The sequence below is a fragment of the Phoxinus phoxinus genome, assembly GCF_949152265.1.
Source record: "Phoxinus phoxinus genome assembly, chromosome: 18".
NCBI classification, from domain to species: domain Eukaryota; kingdom Metazoa; phylum Chordata; class Actinopteri; order Cypriniformes; family Leuciscidae; genus Phoxinus; species Phoxinus phoxinus.
The window spans coordinates 22,091,318-22,112,905 of NC_136893.1; the positions used below are offsets into that span (position 1 = coordinate 22,091,318).

Below are 21,588 nucleotides of genomic sequence, written 5' to 3' on the forward strand. Positions count from 1 at the left end.
GTTTCGGCTCTGCTCCTGTGGATGAATGTAGTTTGAGGCAAAGGTGTACACAGATAGAGGACATCAGAACCAATGGACAAATAAATTGTAGTTGTTTAGTTTTTACCATTTTGCAAGATCCATGGTCAATTTTTGTTTTGTTTGTTGTGACAAAAAATTTTCAGCTTTACACTGCCCAGAGCCAGAGTCACTATTCTCTGTGGACGGACATGACGTGACATGCATGGTTGGATGATGGATTTTTACCCCAAACCCATACAAATCATTATTATATTACTTCTATACTAAAAACAATCAATACTGTGGGTAAAAACAGTATTCAGACTCACCAAGTAGCTTCCTCTCATCTGTTATTTTAAACTGCATTTGGTTTAATATTGTTTTGAGATATACTGTTGTAATTTTAATCTTTTAAAAGGTTCACAAAACAAAACTTTGCCAGTAACCTCAAGAACCTGCTTCAGTGCGTCTTAGGTGTACCCTGGTTGGGAATCACTGATATATACAGCAGTTAATTAGGCTATTTACAGTTGCCTAGCAACATGCCACATTCATGTATAATGTACGTTTTATCCACAATTTACCTGCACTTTATAATGGCTTTGAACCACTGATCTATATAAATGACTGGATTGCTCACGACGTCATAAAAAGTGAAGCCACCGCGCCGCCATATTGGTTTTCCCTAGTATTCCCTCCCATTCTATTGAATTAATAAGAAATCTTCTGATTTTAATGAGAAAACATTACCTAACGAGTCAGCGTTTTTGTATGTGAAGTCTCCTTGTACAAGTCGGAAATGTATTAAAAGTTACGTTCATGTTCATTACAGTAGTGAATATCAGAACAGCTGACGAATGAGACGCCTAAGCATTTATACTTCAAAAATGTCACAATGATTCTTCTTGATATCATACAAAGATATATGCGACTGATTCGCTGCAAATCCTGTGATGTTTTAAGAGAAAGAGAATCGTAAGATGGCGCTCGAACACTTCCGGTGGCAATGAGCGATCCAGTCATGTATATAGATCAGTTCTTTGAACACATTTACATTTAGGCATTTAAAATGTGCTTTTTATCCAAAGCGGCTTACAATGGATTCAAAGTAATCAAAGTTTGATTCCTTGGGAATCAAACTCAAGACCTTGACATTGCTAATGCCGCGCTCTACTGTGGTACGTTCCCTTTATTAGCGTTACATGTATACATGTACTGTGCTAACATGTCTACAAAATCATCTCGAACAGCAGCAAACTGTGTCTCCACTGTCATTGCTTGCTTCACAGGAGAAAAGAAGCATTTCAGCCAAGTACAGTCTCTTACGCAGACCTTTGAATTTTTCACCACATTTTAAAGAAAGCGTTGACAACATGCGGCGGTGTAGCATATCGGGTGCGATCCATCATGCTGCGGATCATGAATTAAGCAATGTTTAGGTGTTAAACGTTTCAGCGCTAAGCAGAAGCAGCGCTGTCTGTTATCATGTCACACTATTACAGGCCCTTTGATATACTCAAAACCAGAGCTAATTTCTGTGGCACGTCGCTTAGCCACACAGAGACCAAGAACGTGCCAAAGCATGTTTATGAGTGCCTCCCATGAGATGATACAGTAAATGCAGGCTTTAAGAAAGAGAAAAGGAGAGGAGGTGTTAAAAGACTCCTGGCAATAAGGGCAGAGAAAAACTGAGATAAGAGGGGTTTATGGGATATGGCAGAATCTTGTATTTAATAGGGGCCCACTAGAGACGCGAATGTCTCCCACACAAACATCTTTACAAAAAGCACATATGCTGTTTAGTCTTTCAAAAAAAAATAAAGAATTAAATGTTTAACCATGTGCTTCAAAATTTGTAATATTTAATAAAGAGCATTTTATTTTGAGGTGTATTTACATCCAGATTGCTTCCACAGTGTTATCGTAATCAGTCTGCAGTGCCGTATACTTTTAGTGGCGTGTACTTTAGTATTTGCTCCAGTTGCTCCGCGCTCACTGCCGCCCCCTGTTGGTACTGCACTCACCAGCGTGTGGCGTTTCATGTGCTCCCTCCGCGTGAACTTCTTCCCGCAGATCTCACAGGGATACGGCCTCTCGCCCGTATGCGAGCGCATGTGCCTCTTCAGGATGCACTGGTGCATGGCGGAAAAACTGCAGTACGGGCACTTAAACTTCTTCCTGATCACTGTGAAGTCGTTTACTGTGGATAGAGATGAAGAGATGTGAGGGGAGCTGATCAGAGTATGAACACATGCAGGTTAAGCCACTGGAAGTATGAGAGTTAATATGTGAGAAGTGTTAAAGCCCTGCACAAGGCATTAATGCCAAACCTACTTACCAAAGCACTGGGCTAATCTCTCTCTCTCTCTCTCTCTCTCTCTCTCTCTCTCTCTCTCTCTCTCTCTCTCTCTCTCTCTCTCTCTCTCATAGAATGACTTTAATTAACAGTCGACATTGCTGCATTAACATTATGAGTTGATTCGTGTTAACCCTAATTATTTTAATGGGTGGTGTTTGGGCTACTTCTCATTTTAGCATTTTGTAAAGACATAAAGGCTGAAAGAAGAAAATGAATCAGAATAAGCGAACTGTAATGTTGAGGTCATGAAAAGTAAGGACACATATTTCGCTTTAAAAAGCCCATTTTTTGTACCATTCAGTTTTTCAGTTTCCGCCACTGAATAAAAATAAAACTTTTTTTTTTTCTCAGAATTGCGTGATATAAAGAGTTTTTGAGATAAAAAGTCAGAATACATTTTTTTATTTAGTGGCAGAAACAAGCTTCCATAGCATTGTAACATTAACAATGTTACATTTCTGTGATGCAGAAATTTGGCAGTTTTTAAACATTCAATACATTAGGGATCACAAACTAACACTAAATAAAATCTAGGCTCATGCTAATTTGTAAATATACTATTGTTCATTAATTTCTAATACATTAATGTTCATTTATAAAATATATAAAAATATATATATATATGTAGCAACTAACTACAGCATTTAAAAAAAAAAAAGTTGCCAGCCACCGGCAGTGTTTTTGACCATTTTCACAAAAATGTCATGGCCCCGAAAATATTTTGTTGTTTAAATATCTGAACATGCAATATGTCAAAAGAAAGAACAGAGCTTTTAAACAACAACAACAACAAAAAAACTTTTATTCTCCCCTCATGCATTCCTTTTGTATCAACACTTGAATGTGGACAAGTTTCTTGAAAAGATTTGAGCAAAAAGCTGAGAAAATCACGTTTTTGTCAAACACTACTTCTAGATCAGATTCAGAACGATGATAAAAACACAGATGGAGTAGATCGAGTACATCAACGCCCCTAAAGCTTCACAGTGGTATAGCTCGTCCTGGGTCGACATTTCACTCAGTAACATTACAGTTTTGATTTATATGATGTTTAATGTTGATGATTGCGTTAATTTAATATGATATCTCTTGTTTCTGTGTCTTCTTCACCCGTGTTTTGATCAGGAGATACTCTTCCAGAAGATAGCGCATAGCACCCCCTAATGTATAACAGCGGAGACACGGATAGCCAGAAGAACATCCAGTCAGTGGCGGGGAAAGAGTTAACATTAAGATTAAAAACTATTATTCATCGTTACTTCACTTCATTAGAATATGGTTAATTTTTTTTTTTATATTAGTTAAAGTATAACTTCTTGCACAGCACTTTACCTGTATTTTAATTCATATATTTTATGTAATTTATTTAATGGTAGCAATTTTTTTTATAGTCCTGTTCCCCATGTATATATTATAGTAACTACACTAACTGGGTAATAACTAGGTTCTTACCGTGAACCTACCCCTAAACCTAACCGTAACCCATGTAGTTTAAATTACCCTGTACTGTCTTAGGAAAGTACACTAAGTACACACAAGTGCACATACTGTAAAACAAAGTGCAACCTATTTTATAATAGTATTCAGTGCAAAAAAAGTACAGTAAGGTCACTCATAAATGGTCAGTGTTCATCATCATATTATTATTAATGCCACTTTCACATCAGTTACTGTACATTATTTCCAATCCATTCACTCCGTCATCTAGTGGCAGAAACTGAAGATAGCCGATGCTCTTCTATCACTTACAAACTGCAAGAGAGATACTCTCCCTAACTCACCTGCCCTTAGCTACCAAAAGCAGCCCCAAAAGACAGTTTCCTTAGCAACCACAGCCCTGAAACAGATTTTACTGCTCAAATTCAACAAAGAAAGATGAAAAACTCACAACGCAGCATAGCATAGCATCCCATTGTTTGCTGAACAATTGCTGCACAAATTATCAACCCAAACTCACAAAACCAAACATCAATTCCACATGTTCTTGTTCTAATTCTTCCATCTTCTGTTAGCAAAAGATTCAGACAGAGGCAACCATGCTTCATACTGCGATGACTAATCTCATCAGACAGTGATCTAGACTGGCTCAGCTAATAAGCCGATGGGCAACATTTAGGTAAGAGCAGACCCGAAGCCCAGGTTTACCTATAATCCATATGCATGAAAGACCTGATGAGCACTAACAGTCTCAGTTGAGCAAATTTACTACTTCAGAATATGAACAGCTGCCTTGATACTTTGACAATCTACACTTTTTAAACACCTGATCTATGACAACAAGCTGAAATTTGAGGTAGCAAATAAACCCCACGCGATCCTCCAAACAAAACTGAAGTACAACAATTCCAACATGTAGCTTGTGCTCTTTTTTCTTTGATAATAAAATAACCACACAGTTTTCATGATGCTTTACAGCAAAATTTATTGTCTACAAAATTACAACCAACCAATTACACAATAGAATTATTCCAGAATACATAATTTACAGAAATCTGTGCTTAAGTTCATTTCGGTAATACAAATAGTGCAATTCAAAAGAGCTGTGACTGAGATTTCTGATGCGTTTTCACACCCACCGTTCAATCCTCTTGAAACAATATATCAGTCCTTTCATTTCCTGAGGAGAAAGTGCTAAGACCTTGAAAACTTGAAGTGCAAATCTCTCTCGCTCTCTTTGCATAGTTGCTGAACAGTGATTTCTTTCACTAACCACCCCGCATTCAACACAGTAGAGGTGGCAAATTAAAATACCAATTCCGAATATTTGTCGAATTTAAAATAAAAATCCACAAAACAGTGGAAAAACACAAGAGTCATTGTTGCGTTTTAATGTTCTTCTTAGCCTATCCAGTTGAACCCACTTGATGTGGCGTCGCTGCGTTGTTCATTCAAAACAATGCAGAAATAGAGAAGCTCAATGCGGAGAAGGTTTTGGTTTTGTTAAAACCATTCACACACAGAGAACGCATTTTCTGCGCTGCTTCTCCATTGTTTTCTATGTAAAAATGCGATAGATGGACATATTTGACTGTTACACTTGCGTCTCGCACAAGAGAGCCGCATGTTTAGAAAGCCATGTAAAGTTAAAAGTTCAACTTTTAAAAAACATGTCTCGAGACTTCGTGTAATCTGCGCTTTGCCACTTTTGTATTAAACAATGCATAAATACATGGCGGTGCTTTGTTCATAATTGTTCATGCAATTTACGAAATTAGATTTGATTTATAAACGTTAGTTTAAACATTATGCACTTTTTTGTGGCCTCAGGAGACAAGCCAATTAAGCTTTTCTTCCCCTTACTGAAATAATGCCTTTTAAATTTGAATATAATTCAAATATTAGTAAGATTTAAATACTAATGTTGAATGTAGTTTTTCAGCCAATTAGACAGCTCTACAACACAGCACCACGCTTAACAGTTTTAAAGATAACCGTTAGATCACACTTTCACTTTGAAACTTGGAAAGTTGTGTTCCAAGCAGACATGTTGATTGACGAAGAAATGCAACAAAGCTTTACATACGACACAGGACACATATTGGGAAAGTATTTCAGAGCAGATTGTGATCAAGACCTTCAAGACCACAAAGATGCCAGACAAACATCTCCATATTTTCTGAGGAGAAAAAAAATGAAATTGGGAGACTCATGGATAATTTTAGGGTGGTTTTAGTGTGACAACAATCCACTTTTCTTTTTCACTGCGGTGTCAGTAAGAATGATGTTGACACATTCAGTTACTGCCAAATTTGATGTACTGCATAAGGGCGCCTACACGCTAGAGTTTACCCTCCATCAGAAAACACTGCAAAACCATTGATTTCAGTTAGGACTGTCCGTCACAAAGACAAAGAGAAAAAATGCCAGTGACACTCAAAAGTTGTGCAAATGTTAACTTTTGCTGCAATGCGCACTTGACAGGCATGACCAATCGCAGAGATTCTTTGAGAGGTGAATCGAGTTTCAGAAATCAATTCGCTGTATTTCAAACTAACTTCTAAACTCTTCAACACTTTAAAAATGGATCAAACACATCCTGAATGCTCCATCAGAGCTTCCCCTAGTGTGTAAGCGCCCCCTGTTACACTAGTAAACAAGTCATAACTGTATGACATATGTTGTGTGAAAATCACAATTAGCATATATTTGCCTCCAGGTATTACTACAAGATTAGACTACCTTGAAGATTTCCCAGAACTCTCTACTAGACAAGTTTGTGATCTGACCACTCAATGGCACGGCCAACTTTTAAGATGAAAAAAAATTATAATCTTAAATTCAGTTTAGAAACTTCCATCTTCAACAGTCACTAAAAGTGGGTAACTCTCGAAACACAACCATAGTTCCATCTACGTTAGCAAGGGTTCAGAAAACACCCCAAATCCCCTTTCACTTTTCCTCTGGCTGTGTTAAGACTCAAGACTTAGAAACTAGTGTGAGATCACCCAACTTAAAATGACTTGCGTTTTTTTCTTTTTACATCTTCTTTATCTGTGTGATTTAGGGTCAGCATGAGAGCAGAGAAGAGCTAATTACTGACATAATTCAGTGTACTCGCATAGTCATGCACACACATTTGAAAAAGACATAGCAGGGTGAAAGATTTAGGACATTCCCTAATCTTCCCTCATCCCTAATCATCTCCTTCCACTCAAGCGCAGAATGCAAGAGAGAGATTCTCCTGCAGAGGGCAGCATTGTGCACAGGTTTAACAGCTGAATTCACTACTTAACATCTCGACGAGTTACAGAGACCCTTGTGCCTGAGTCCGTATTGCAGTCTAAGCATAATAAGATTAGTTAGCTGGTAGATGGGTGCAATGCCAGCAAAAATAAAAAAGAAATTGGCATCCAATGCACCGAGATCACTGTGTTCTCCAGTCTTTAGTGAGAACTTGAATAATCCTGCGTGGTACAAAAAGCAGAGAGCTCTATATGCGACAAGAGAAATGCCATAAAACGTCTTTATTTTGCATAGCAATTGTGCCTATCAGCAGACATAATGCAGTAGTCATAAAACAACCTGACGGTTTAGATATTCCAAAAACATATAAATCTGACATACTCTAAAAAGAAAGGTAGAAATATCAACAGTGCTGTGGCCAAAAATTGGGGAAAGGCCTGAATTGGGATGACCTGAAGTTTTGAAAACATTCCCTTATTGAAATGAAGAGTCTTGCTGGTTTGGAGAATCAGTCGTCTATACGGATGTGGCCGTGGTCATCTTCCCGTAAGCCGTGCAGGTTCCACAGCTGCTCGCTGGGCGAGATTCCCGAATGACAGCAAACCTTGGCATGGGTGGCCAGGTTTTTCTGCGTGCTGAAGGTTCGGGAGCAAGCGGGGCACGTGTACACGCGCTCGCTGGAATGCACGGACGACAGGTGGCGGTTCAGGTCGGTGCGGTCGCGAAAGTGCTTGAGGCAGTAAACGCACTGCATCAGCTTCCGCTTGAGGTGGATGGTCTTCTCGTGGCGGTCAGCGTTGGACTTGAGGGTGAAGCTGGCGGGACACTGCGAGCAGTGGTAGCGCGCCGGCGGAGGGTTGAGCGGGGACGAGGCCACTACGGGGCGATGGTGGTCGAGGCAGTCCAGCGAGAGGGCCATGAACGAGAGTGTGTGGCTGTATTCGTGCTGTCTCAATTGAAGCAGGCTGCTAAACAGTTGCTTACACAGAGAGCAGGCGAGCTCCTGCCGCCAGCCCGGCCCTCCGCCCTGCACCTCCGCCACACACACTCCATGCTTCTCCTCCACCATCTGATCTTCCTCTACAGGAACCTGGATGCGCTCCAGCCCTGAGAGAGAGAGAGAGGGGTGAGAACTAACGCCAGGATATCGGCTTATGTATGAGAAAAAAATAACAGGCAGTCATGTGGCGGGCCATCGGCGTCACAGACGCCACACATACCTGCATTGTTATTTGGATTGTCGTCTTCCTCTTGCATTTCCTCCTGTAATAATACACACAACATGCAAATCAACACTTGTGTTCTTCAGATCCCAGGTCTGTATAGAGGTGTGTACTCCTGAGGCATGCAAGTTCATAAGGTAAAACACACAAACAGACACACTGGAAAACGAGGAGAGAGATGGGAGCCTTGAAGGAAAAAAGAAAAGCAAAGAAACAGTAGAAGCAACAGAACCTGAGACGCAAAAAAATAAATAAATAGCATGCAAAGAAAGCAGCCTTTCCTGCAAAAATCATTTTTAACGAGTATTTTTTTCTTGGCTGTTTAGATATTTTTACTGAAAAAAAGTACCGTTTGGCGAGCAACCAGCAAGATTTACGTGAAGTTTTAATGGCTTTACTACTATTTTTATGTTTGTATTCTATTATGTATTCATTCAACTTGGGTTTTTCATAGCATACCCAACAGGTGGAGACAAAGAGAAAACCCCTGGCTTACAAGGGGATATTTAATATTTGTCTATGAGGAGAGGTGTGTGTTTGTTTGGAAGGTGGAGGGTTACAGATCCGATTGTGTTTATTCAACCGTCCTCTGAGATGCATGCAACTTGTATGTGTATAGGTGTGGCCCTTCCCCCTTATTCTCGTCCCGCCCTCCCTTGCGTAAGAGTGACACATTATGGTTTAAGCAAACAGATGGCTTGTCCACAGAGATGGTACAACTTCTTGGGGGGGAGGTCCTGCGAAACCAAATGCCACCTCAGCACACACGGGGAGAATGCAATTTCCTGCTCACTCTAAAGAAAACAAAACCCAAAAACCCACCCTGCCCCTCTGCATTGTCCATCTCTATTGATTTCTACCACCACCTGGATCCCCCTCTTATCAGAAGATCAGAAGCTGCGGAAGTTGACATTTTATTCACAGAATGACAAATGCACTGAGGACGATAGACATCCTTTTTTTTGCACTGATTTTAGGGGGGAAATATGTAGACTTGTTTGGAATGGATGTGAATGTGGTAAAATGTGTTAGATATTAAGATATTAGATATAAAGGCGGACATAACCCTTGTCCAAATATAACTTTTACATTTGGTCCCCTCAATCTTAAATACTCGATTACATCATTGGATAAAGACATAATGAAAGGAAGAAAAAGCAGAAACATGAATTAAATAACAGAGAACATGCAAAAACAGAGCTGGCACTGCAAAAAAAAAGAAGATAAAAAGCAACAAATCTTCTACAGAAATCTGACAGATTCTTAATAAAGAGGATACAGTATATACCAAGAGACACACACAAAGCTGAAGGATAAGTGGCCTATAGGGTGTTGTTGGACTTACCTCAGTGGGTGAGGCCTTCAGGGCCTGTTCCGCATAGAGCTTGTCTGGGGGGCCCCCAGACTGTGACATACCGAGGGCCCCTGGGGGCCGCAGCACAGATGGTGGAGGCGGCAGTAGAAGAGGAAGAGGAGGAAGAGTAGACTGAGGAGAAGATGAAGACGCCCCGTGTTTGCTACCAAACAGGGCCCCTGGATGGTGGGAGCTGCTGCTGCCATTGGAGCAACGAGGCCCTGAGGAGCACAGGAAATGAGTCTCACCCACCTACTCTCAGACCAGCGGCCATCTTCCATACAGCAGCAGAGAGAGAGGAGGAGGAGGAAGAGGAGGAGGATGAGGAGGGAGGAGGGGGCAAGGGGCACACATAGCCTTCATTTAGAACCAGAGAGGGAGAGGAGGGAAGAAATGAAGAGACCGGAGTGGGGTTAGGGCTTGGCCTCTCTCGCTCTGTTTTTTTGGTCCTCTCCATCCACCCACGTGCACACACTAGGGATGGCTGTATGTGTGTGTGTGTGTGTGTAAGTGAGCCATAAAGAAATAGGAAAGAAGAGGCTTTTAAATGATGGCGGAAGTTCTCTTCATTTTAAAACCACATCAGGCTACTTGCCAGAATCCGTGCAAAAAGTTCAAACGTACACGAAAAAGATTGTAACTGCCTCACTCGGCAGACACCAAGAGCAGCAAAGGTTCAGAGAAAAATGAAATATTTACACCAATTATATAATGTTAAGGGACAAATGTGACATTTTTATTCGACTTCTTTGATGGATGATTTGTCTTTAATTACTGTATAGAACAAAAAAGCTTTGATGTATAATAATTAGGCACGTCAATTTAATGTGTCAATTCAGTGCATAAGTGTAAAAACATAACATGCTTAAAAATAATTAACCGTGCCCTACGACCTGTATGTAATTCTGTGATAAGGAATTTTCCAAGCAAGTTTCACCTTTTTAAAGCTTTTCAAACTACTTTACTTGATACTGCGTTCGCAATGTACAAAGATGTCAAGTCTGCATTAGACTCTTGAAAAAGAGTTTTTGTGATTTACTTGTCTATCACAAGTATTTGTGTTACATTGAAAGTTAGCATTTTAATAACAAATATATTTCATCTATTAGACCTGGATCTATACTATATACAAGGTCATATGAACAGCCAGTATATGTGAGACTGAGGTACTTTCAAGCCACGGTTTCTGAATCTTCGTCTTGTCTTTCTTCTTCTTTTTTTGGAGAAGAAGAATGTTTGTGGACTCCTGTTGTTGGGAATATGCCGGAGTTGCTGGTTAAGAGCTAAGTGGACAGATGCACATGCTACAGTAATGCACAACCACGAACAGATTCCTGGAATTCTCCACTCCTACACCGTCCACTCCCATCCAGCACACATCACCCCCTCATTTCTCTCTCCTCGTGCTTGCAATGTGTGCTACCAACTCCTCGTCAATTAACCGCTACAGAAACCGAATGTATGGTTCGCATTTAAACATTAGTCCATTGTCATTCTCATTTGTAAAATTCCCAACTAAAGTGCACTAGGGTGATGCACTTGGATCTATGTTGCAAAACTTTCTAGGAATGTATTCGGGGGGTAAGTGAAAATGTGGTGTAGGTTTGGGTGATCGTATCTGGAGCAGCCATTTGACCCGATTACCACCAATAGATATTGTCCATTACAATAGATTTAAACACTCATCACAGGTCAGGGTTATGATCAAGCCTGCAAAGCTTTGTCTCTTATTAAAAATAAACTAACTTTCACCTCTCCTATCAGTTATCTAAATAAAGTAACATGTCCTACGGTTGGTTTCCCAATCTAATGGATTCTACAGGGAAAAAATTCTCATCTGAATTTAGATGGGATGATACAGGAAATCATTTATTATTACAGCTCATGATACACCAGACTTAAGAGAAACTAGCACAGGTTTACTGGCACACTGAGGTTAACCACCAGCTGCCATGTCTTTTCTGAGGGAAACGGTACAAACCTTCATGTTACGTTCCCTTAATGATACCCAATTGGTTACAATGCTTTTTGTGTGATTTGGAAGACACGTAACTCTTTTTACTCAATGTGTTGCATGAGCTATGGCTGCGTTCAAAATCACATACTCCGTATAGTATGAATGTAATCCGGATGTACTACACTCTAAAAAATGCTAGGTTGTTTCAACCCAATTTTGGGTCAAATATGGACAAACTCAAACGTTGGGTTAAAAATGTATTTTAAAATTTTAACCCAACGGCTGGGTTTGTCCATATGTGACCCAAAATTGAGTTGAAACAACCCAGCATTTTTTAGAGTGTTCATTTGTGTAATCATTGTCATGTGACCCATCAGCCATTCACAACTTTTCTCCCATGGCTGTATCTCACCGAAAGTAGTAGGTCATCCAGGTACTTTTCACCTACTGTTTTATATTGTTAATTTGCACATACTACTCTATTCATATACTGTTTGGCTACTATATAGTAGGGAAGAATGCTGTTTCGGATGCAGCTTATGTTTAGCATGAGCAGATCAAACACGAAACTGTCTATCTATAACTCACCGAAAAGAGTAATGATCTATAAATTCTGCAAAAAAGGAAGCAGAGAAATAGCTCGAACTGCAGGACAGTTTTACGTTCATTAGCGAAGCATTTACACCAGGAAGGCACATGCTCAGGTCTAATTTAATACAATTTTAGGCCAAAAATAACCAAACATTCAGCTCACTTCTGTTGACAGCTTGCCAACAGATGCACAATTACGAGCACCTTCGTTTGAATTCAACATAAGCTAAGCAATTGAATATACTTGGCTCCCACTAATGTCCAAATGTACTCCAGCATGTCCTATCTATAGCAATTAAAACTGAATTTTCTCAGTTGGTCTATGTTAATACTTCAGAAATGTTTTACAATCAAGAGTGCTGATCTAAGCTTGGGTTGAGTTTGAGTTTATCCAATATCAGTTTTGCTTTTGCATTGCCAAATTACTATTTCTACACATCTTGAGTAAATATGAAAGTAAATCAACTGATTAAAGAGAGAAAATGTATTCTAAATGTAATTTAGAAAACTTATAATAATTATTTTCCACATTTCACATTAATAGAAGTCATCAATGTATGAAATCATTACATACATCTCATTTTTCCATTAATCAAAATTAATATTTGAATGATAATATATATATAATCATTAAAATATAAACCTTTTGATCAATATATTAAAAGGCAATAAAAAAATATTATGAAAAGTATGTCCAAATTTAACTTGTAATGTAGGTGTGCTTGTTGCATATCTACAAATATGACAGTAAGGACAAATTCAGTAGGACAGAATACAGTATTAGTATATGTATATTCATAAACATAAACCTATTTAGTTGTCTATATGTTTTATGCATACTATCCCATGTGCAGTAGTGTACATTGTTATTGCATTGCATTAGAGAATTGTATATTTTACTGTGTTGTAGTATTATCTGTGTATCATTTATTATTCACACTGTATTGTATGTGGTTTGGATTGTACATGGAGTGTGTAGCTTGTTCTTTGGAACAACTCAGTGATTCCTAGTAAGTGTAAATTTGTATATCCGTACGCATGAAAAACCACACACACACACACACACACACACACACACACACACACACACACACACACACACACGCACACACACACACACACACACACACACACACACACACACACACACACACACACACACACACACACACACACACTCCCCTGAGACTCCGGCAGTGGCGTTGAAGAGGACAGGTTGTCAGCCTGCTGTCAGTGTGTATAGATCAATGGAGAAGACAGGCACACACCTAAAGCAAGTCACACCACTAAACCTGACCCAGGATCAGCCAATAACACACAATCTGGGTTAATCACAGCAGTCTGCAGGACGCAGGGGGACCCGCCGTGACCTGCTCGGCCCCATCAAATCAATTCCTTTCCCAGAGACTTCAACAAATCTACTTTGAAGTTTGTGAGAGGAGGGCGACTAGTGATCCGTCAGAGCGGGCACGGCGCGGTTGAACGAGCGCTGTTGTTTTAGAGGGGTGCAGAACCCCAAACAATCATTGGTTGATCGGTTACATATTAACGAGAGTCTGTGTTTGTGCCGACTTCAACACACGTCCCTTCATGTGGAACGTCCTCAATAAAATCCTAATAAAATCACAAAGAAATAAATCTATTTACATTATTATATACACTGGTCTTACATAGACACTTTATCCAAAAATGAAAATGCTGCCATTATTTACTCTCCCTCATGTTTCAAACCCACATCATTTACTCTCAAGCTTCAAAAAGGGCATAAACCACCATACAATCAGGCCATTACAACTTGTGCATTTCTAAAGCCGTATGTTAGCTATGAGTGAGAACCGGATCAGTCCGTTTCGTGAATGAATCATTTAGACCAATTATGTAAACTGGATTAACTGATCTATTAAGAAGATCTGACTTTGTTTGTTCAGGAATCAGGCATTGCTACTTTCCTCATGAACGTACCAAGAATAGCTAAAGCAAATGTCATGATTTTTAGCGAATAACGACACATTTGTATTCCAAAAAATAGTTTTTTAATCTTTTGTAATCCAACCACATCATTTAGAGTCCACTTTTCACAATCCAATCAATACGCAATTAAAATCAATTCATGCGCGACATGTTTTCTTGCACACTAAACCGTAAAAGGGTGACTTTAAGCCATACGTAAAGATCACAGGAACATTCTGCCGGTGCTGGTGGATTTGTACATTAGCGAGATGATCAGATTAATGCTCCTCTACGTTGTCTTTTAGCTAGAGTTTGAGAGACAAAAGCTCCTGTGGCGTGAGTGACAGCCACTGTGTTTCATCCTCAAGAGTGGCCATTAAGACTTAATGTAGTTCAGCAAACACACACTCTTGAGCCTGCCCTAAGGGTTTTAAGAGCAGGAGTGGTTCAGAGTTGTCCTCCCTCTCCTATTCACAAGACTGAACTTAAACAGACAAAAGAGACAATTACCAACCCAGGACAGAGGGAGAGAGAAGGAGACAAGGAGACACAAACTCTCACAGGAACAAGCCAAAAATAACAACACACTCACAGACCCACAGACATTCAATACTTTGACAAAGTGATCGAGTGTGGGCAAAGATTGGGTTTGGCGAACCCAAAGCTTTTATGAATTTCAGTGCCATTCATAAAAGCGCTGGTGTTTTTGGAGGAGGTATTCTACCACAAAAAATGCTACAACTCACACACACTTCACCAAAAGAACGTGTTGAGGGTATAAATATGCATGGATGCATCTAAATATGACAAACTACACTAGAAATTCAAGTTATTTCTCAGTTAGTACATTGTATGACATGTATTGAAGTACATTCAAATGTGAAATTCAACACTGCATTCTGTCTGTAGCCATTTCAAACAGCATTTTTACATCTAGAGTCATTATGACTACACTGCAATACAAACTATCTCTACAGGGTAGCAGAAATCACATCATTTTTCACCGTCCCACATAAAACAAAAGATATTAACACACACATACACACACAGACACATGTTGGGTTTCCATATTCTATGGTGACTTTCCGTAGACATACCCGTCACAGAAAACTTTCTGCATTTTTTGAATTTCATAAAACATCACTTAGTATGATTTATAAGCTGTTTTCCTCGTGGAGACCAGAAAATATCCCCACAAGGACACACATTTTGGATATTGCCATCCTTGTGGGGACATTTTGTCCCCATAATGTAGGGTTTACCTTAACCACACACACACTCACACATATGGTATTTCCTGAGAATGTGTATTATCAATGATCTAAATGTCAATATTTCAGTATGCAATTCTGTTAATATTTAAGTATAATTTTCAATACTGTCTCCAGTTTCTCTGTCTCGTTAAACAAAATCTGGCATTATATCATAGTGTCAGGTTGTATTAAATAATGACACTATGAAAAAATATGATGCCCCAAAGTAAAAAAAAAAAAAAGGCCACAGTCAACTAATAGGATTTATTAAGACACACGGGCACGACGTACACAAAGACACACAGAGAGAGTTAATATAAGAGAGTTGTCAAGCACTCTATAGTAGCAAAAGAGCATATACCATCCTAGCAAGAGCACATCTGTATACGTTTCTATAGAAACTCAGAGGTTTTAGACACATAAAATACAACAGTGGGTTGACAGCACATAAAGCCTTTACCATTCTAGCAGGACCACATACACGTTCCTATAGATCCTCTAGAAACATCAATGTTTACAGAGAAGACCTACAAAAACTCCACTATAGCACATACAGCCCAGCGGATAAGTCCCTACAGGACCCTATGGTTTATGAAGACCAGTCTAAACTTATAGGAGAGTCTTCATGCACCCAATGATAGCACATAACACACAGCATGTATTGTCCTAGCGGGAGCACAGCTACGTCCCAGTGGGATTCTATCAGAGCCTAAGACTATGGAAACTCCACGAGTGAGAGCAGCGAACCACAGTGTGACTTACGGGAAAGAGAGTGTCCTCCCTTGGGCAGGTATTCGAACAGAAGCGGGTTATCCTCTCCGAGCATCTCTGCCCCCAGAGACAGCAAGCTGTTCTTGCTCATGAGGGCGGCACGCAGGTTGGCCACCGATCCCCCTCTCTCCTGGGACACGGCCTCGTCCCGCTCCCCGGACAGAAACACACTGTCCCCCGCGCCGGCCTCCTCCTGCTTGACCAGGAGGTCCATGCGCTCCCTGCGGCCGTCCGACATGTTGCCTTCCGTCACTTCTGCACCTGAGAGGAAAGAGAAGGAATGTTAAGAAATGAGCAAAGACACAAATATACACACTCACATTACAAGATGGGAATTTGTCGGCTAACTTGCAAGAACAGGTTCAGGCCTAGACCAGATGATAGAGCATTTTGTTTCTGCAAATGTGTAAATTCTTGATTTAGGACTAAAATGTTACGCATGACGAATACGGCTGTGTAAAAATATCCATATTTTTCAATTAACTGGGACTTTTATTTGAACATAACTGTAGAACTTACAGCTTTAAAAGATTGATCTCATGACTTGACTAAATCTTATGACCAGGTTATTTTAATGAATAGTTCAAAAAGACAAATTTTGTATCTGAAAAAAGAATTAAAACAAAAAAGAAATCAGCATTGTCTTCATGTAAAAAGAAATGCATTTAGAAAAGAAATTGAATGAAAATCCATGTCACTGATTTTTCTGTGAACATTTTTTTTTTATGTTGACAGTCGTTTTTAATCAAAATGTCTCCACTCGATCTTCTGGTGAAACAGCAGACTTCTCTATGGTGCCGTATGCAGGTTTTCTCCAATCATTTTTTTCGCCTAATCTTTCTTAAAATCGATTGCAAGCTTGCGTTCAGATCTGCTCCATCCAATTAACAACCAATTGATTGAACCAAGTCCAGCCCTACATTTGATTTAGTCCGTTTTGCTTGGATGTACATCACAATACTGAAGAAAATATCTGTCGCTCCTTCTGATTCATTGAGAGTTTAAAACTGAAATATACCAATCAGAATCAAATCGAATTGAAATTGGAATTAAATTTAATTGAGTTGGCAAACCTGAATTGAATTCCAGCCATGAATAATAAAGACAACTGATAAATAAACCATCAAAAGAGAAACGAATTTCATCCAAGCAGTTATCATTTTAAACAGGAAAAAAGCAGTCAGTTTTACCTCCCTATTCATAACTACTGTCAAATCAGGCAACACAGAGAAGGCTGCCAAAACACACACGTACACACTCCACCTGTCAAAAGACAAGGACAACTGCTTGGATGTAAGGATGTCCAAACTGTAAGAACAACGGTACAAAAAGTGGCAAGACAAAAGCAAAATAAAATATTTACCAACAGAGAGCCAAAAAGGCTTGTTTAGACTCAACTGACAGCCTAAAGGAGAAGAGCTTTTCAAAACAGCTGTCAGTGAAGCTCAGATCAGCGGAAGCCTCAAAGCAGCGTGAGTGACAGCCCAGCCGGCGAACCGCGTCAGTCACGGCGCCGCAAGACCCGCCCACAACCTGCCATACTTCACACCACTTAATTACACCTTACTTTAGGACAGCATGCTTGCAGAAAACACACACACACACACACACACTCTCTCTGAAGCGTGTATTGTGTTTACACAGTATTCTCTGGGGTCTGGAAGAATAGACAGAGAAATGGAGAGAGTGCGAGGGGATGAAACATAATGAGTGTTATAAACCCCCTCCTCAACACATACACACTGTAACTTCATCTGAGGGCCTCCCAATGACAAGCATCAACTTCATCAACTTTGAGTTTTAGAGGAGGATTTGGCTCATTTACAGAGAGAGAGAGAGAGAGAAGAGAGAGAGAGAGAGAGAGAGAGAGAGAGAGAGAGAGAGAGAGAGAGAGAGAGAGAGAGAGAGAGACTCACTCCCTGTGTTTGTGTGTGTCCTTGTGGAGACATTATTTTTGGGACAAACCCAACCTCTGTGTGTGTGTGTGTGTGTGTGTGTGTGTGTGTGTGTGTGTGTGTGTGTGTGTGTGTGTGTGTGTGTGTGTGTGTGTGTGTGTGTGTGTGTGTGTGTGTGTGTGTGTGTGTGTGTGTCATGAAGCAGTGACCCCCATAAAGATCTTATCATCTCTTCTGGTGTCCACAACCTGGAGTTCACAAAAAGGTCACTCGTGAACAACCGAGTCTCCATCATTCGAACTTAATTAAAATTTTATTTTGGGAAAACAAGTGCTGTTTAAGCAGATTCTGTAGATTATAAGTTTCCAAAATGTACCTTAGTGGTCTTGCCAAGCTTGCATAACGCTGCTGGTTAGCATAAAGGATAGTGACTAATAAAATGTGTTCAACAGACTGTTCAAAAGAGTCCTCAAGATAAAGAAAAGGAAAACTGTTTTTAAAAATCCAGTTGAAAAAACAAATGTGGGGAGTTCTTAGAAATGTATTCATCCTGCTATATATCATTTTCAACAATGGTTTTTGATTTAATAACTCTAAAAATGTCATGTGTAACCATCAAGTGAATAGAAATTACACTTCCTTACACCTTGAATATATGTGAGTAGGTAATAAGTATAATTTTTTTTATGTAATGAATCATTTCAAGTTTGAAACATAATGACATTTACATCCCAAACGAACCTTGTCATGTTATAAAAAGGTCAAAAGGACTTTGACACACTGTCTTGCGGGTCTCCAGGGGTCCTCTCAAGATCATTCTTTCAAATAATAATAAGCAGTGAAGCAGTTTTCTTAATATATTTTAAGAAATAATAATAAATTCCGAATTACTCAAGGATTTGTTTTCAAGAATTTCATCCCGTTAATGATTTAGTTTTACTTCATTATGACATCAGTTGTATCACCTGACATTTATGCTGCCCCAAAAAACTAATTAATTTATGTTTGCAAATTACATACACATTAATCATAGAATAGGTGTATTTAAGTCATTGCCTGAGTAAAGTGCATTTTTATTGTATTTTTAATATTTAATTATTATATTTGGGGGAATAAATGAGTGTCATGTCATATGGTCTGATCCACTTTAGATTTTATACTGGCCGAGATCCGCCCATTTTCACAGGAACTGGTTTGCTCTGACCAACATGTAAGGCAACCAACCACAACTTGTTTTGTTTTACACGCTATTTAGGGACGTGTTTATTGTAACCATCACAAGTCGACAGCACAAAAATAAACTGAAGTGATGAAGCGATTGAACTTGAAATAATTGCAAAACATTGTTTGTCCAGGACTGAGAGTATAGAAATATCTAATTAACTGTGTGACGTAAGAAAAACTGAATATCTCTACCAGTTAAAACCACTAACCTGGCATAGCAGCCAGCCAATCAGACTGGACCTGGCAATGTGACAGTCTTTTCAATAAAAACAATTAAATAACATAGAAAGAAAGAGAACACATCTTATTCTAACAGTTTGAGGTGCTGACAGAAGTTATTGTGAAACAGAATTAGAGAGAGGATGTGGAAGATGTAGAAATGAGAGAGTAAGCAGAAATGTGGAGGTGAGGGAGAGAGAGACAGAGAAAGAGATGAATATGTTCACTACTAAAACACGATAATTCCAACATAATTTTATAATTTCAAGATCATAATTTGGTTAATGTGTAATTTATGAAAATGTTTCTCATTCATAGATTCGGTGCAGCTGCAACACTTGTGCATGTTTAACAAATGTTGAATGTGTGTTCATGAATATCTGACTGTGTGTGTGTGTAGCTCAATTGCCACAGGGGAACATTCCACTAAAACCAGCGGATTAAACGCAATTCAGAGAGGTGTGTGTGTGTGTGTGTGTGAGAGAGCAAAGTATGTGAGAGAGAAAGTTTGTTAATGGATGCACCCATCATACAATTGACCCTCACCGACCCAGAGCTTTAGAAAAAATCATACGATCAGCCAAACATAACTGGTGTGTGTGCCAGAGTTTGAGTTTGTAAATGTGAATACATATTGAAAAAAATACAGTAAATAAGATGCATGTGTAACGGAAATAGGCCAACCCTAACCCTGGCCTCAAGAGGCCCACTAGAGCCTCTAGCGTCCTTGTTAGCACGCCCGTCTCCCCCAGGTCGGAGACCCCAGTTCAAATTCAACTCGGAGCGGGTCGGGTAGGGCCAGTTACATTTGGTGCCGTGACCCGGATGGGAGTGAGGTTTAGGGGGGGTGAGTGTAACAGATGTAGGCCAGAAAGAGCTGAGCGTGTAAACCTCACTCCCCTGGCCTCAAGAGGCACACTAGCGAATGACGCTAAGGGCTGTGGTCTTTAAGCCTCTATGTTAGCGCGCTCGCTTCCCACGTCGGAGACCCCAGTTCAAATCCCGCTTGGAGCGGGTCGAGTAGGACCGGTTACACATGTTGTTGGAATTATGGCTTAGCGGTAAACACACATGGTCAGGACACATTGAGCCTTAGTGCTCAAGTGGGAAATGTGGGTTTCAATAGTGTCAGATGAAATTGTAAAAATAAACAGTGCCTAACTTAATTTACGGTCAGTGGGTAATAAATTGGAGTTCGGCTGGTAACTTTACTAGGAAATGCAACATATGCATGGTTAAAATCCAGTAATGATAGTCTACCTGTAGATTTTGTTGACAAATGAGCAGAAAATGGAAAAAGGAAAAGCAGGTAACACACACACACACACACTGATGTGCACAAACACGCACAGGCAGAGTTAATTAAGTTGGGGGAGTGGGGAGACGGGAAGCAGGAATTCATTAGATAAGTTCACCCCTCATCTGTGGGCCGGGGCCACAAGAGTCAATCAATAAAATGGATCTGCCGCTCCCAAATGCCCCAAGACACGACGCCCACAATGAAGAGAGGAGAAACTCGCCCCTTTGACCCCGATTTCTCCCCCTACACACCTGCCCTGACCTCTCGCCCAACACAAACACATTACAGCCAACACAATACTGAGGCATGCCGTTATTTTAACCACCACATATTCCACTCTGTTGCGCTCTATAACGTCTCACTGTTCATTACGTCCCACTCAACGCACCACATGGAGATACAGGAGGGATCATTCCCATAGCCGTTATGAGCCCACTGTGATTCACATCTAAATGTACAAACACGCACTATACACTGATGCACAAGGAACAGTGGTAGTCTATAAGAAAATACTGTCTCTTATACAGGCATCAACAGGCAACAGACGGTTTAAAAACACATATAGAAACCTATAGGAGAGTCAGTGAGCAGTGCCAGTCCTGCTCCATCTGGTACCAATGCTGGGAAGATATGCGGAGTCATAAATGTGCATAATGACAGACAGGAATAAACATGAACAAAGTACCAGCTAAGCATGTGTAAAATGCACAAACTGCCAAAAAGAAAAGTACAAAGACTTTTTTTTTTTTTAAAAAGAAGTAAAAAACATGTTCTCCAAAGTAGGGGGTTCAAAAGGGTGGAGCAAAAAA

At 39.9% G+C, this 21,588-nt stretch overlaps 1 protein-coding gene across 4 annotated transcripts in view; it reads right to left on the reverse strand.

Annotated features, from left to right (window-relative positions):
* Positions 1 to 21,588, reverse strand: part of zbtb46 (zinc finger and BTB domain containing 46) — a 74,176-nt gene that overhangs the window by 4,360 nt on the left and 48,228 nt on the right. For 2 of the 4 annotated variants that reach the window (XM_079588432.1, XM_079588433.1), the window contains exons 3-6: positions 16,133 to 16,402; positions 9,611 to 9,840; positions 8,263 to 8,305; positions 4,765 to 8,149 (exon numbers count right to left, since the gene is read on the reverse strand). In XM_079588432.1, the coding sequence (XP_079444558.1) occupies positions 7,551 to 8,149; positions 8,263 to 8,305; positions 9,611 to 9,840; positions 16,133 to 16,402 (1,142 nt within the window). In that variant the 3' untranslated portion in view covers positions 4,765 to 7,550. Of the gene's footprint in view, positions 1 to 2,024; positions 2,201 to 4,764; positions 8,150 to 8,262; positions 8,306 to 9,610; positions 9,841 to 16,132; positions 16,403 to 21,588 lie in introns of those variants that run through there. The other 2 variants (XM_079588435.1, XM_079588434.1) reach the window with 2 other exon arrangements.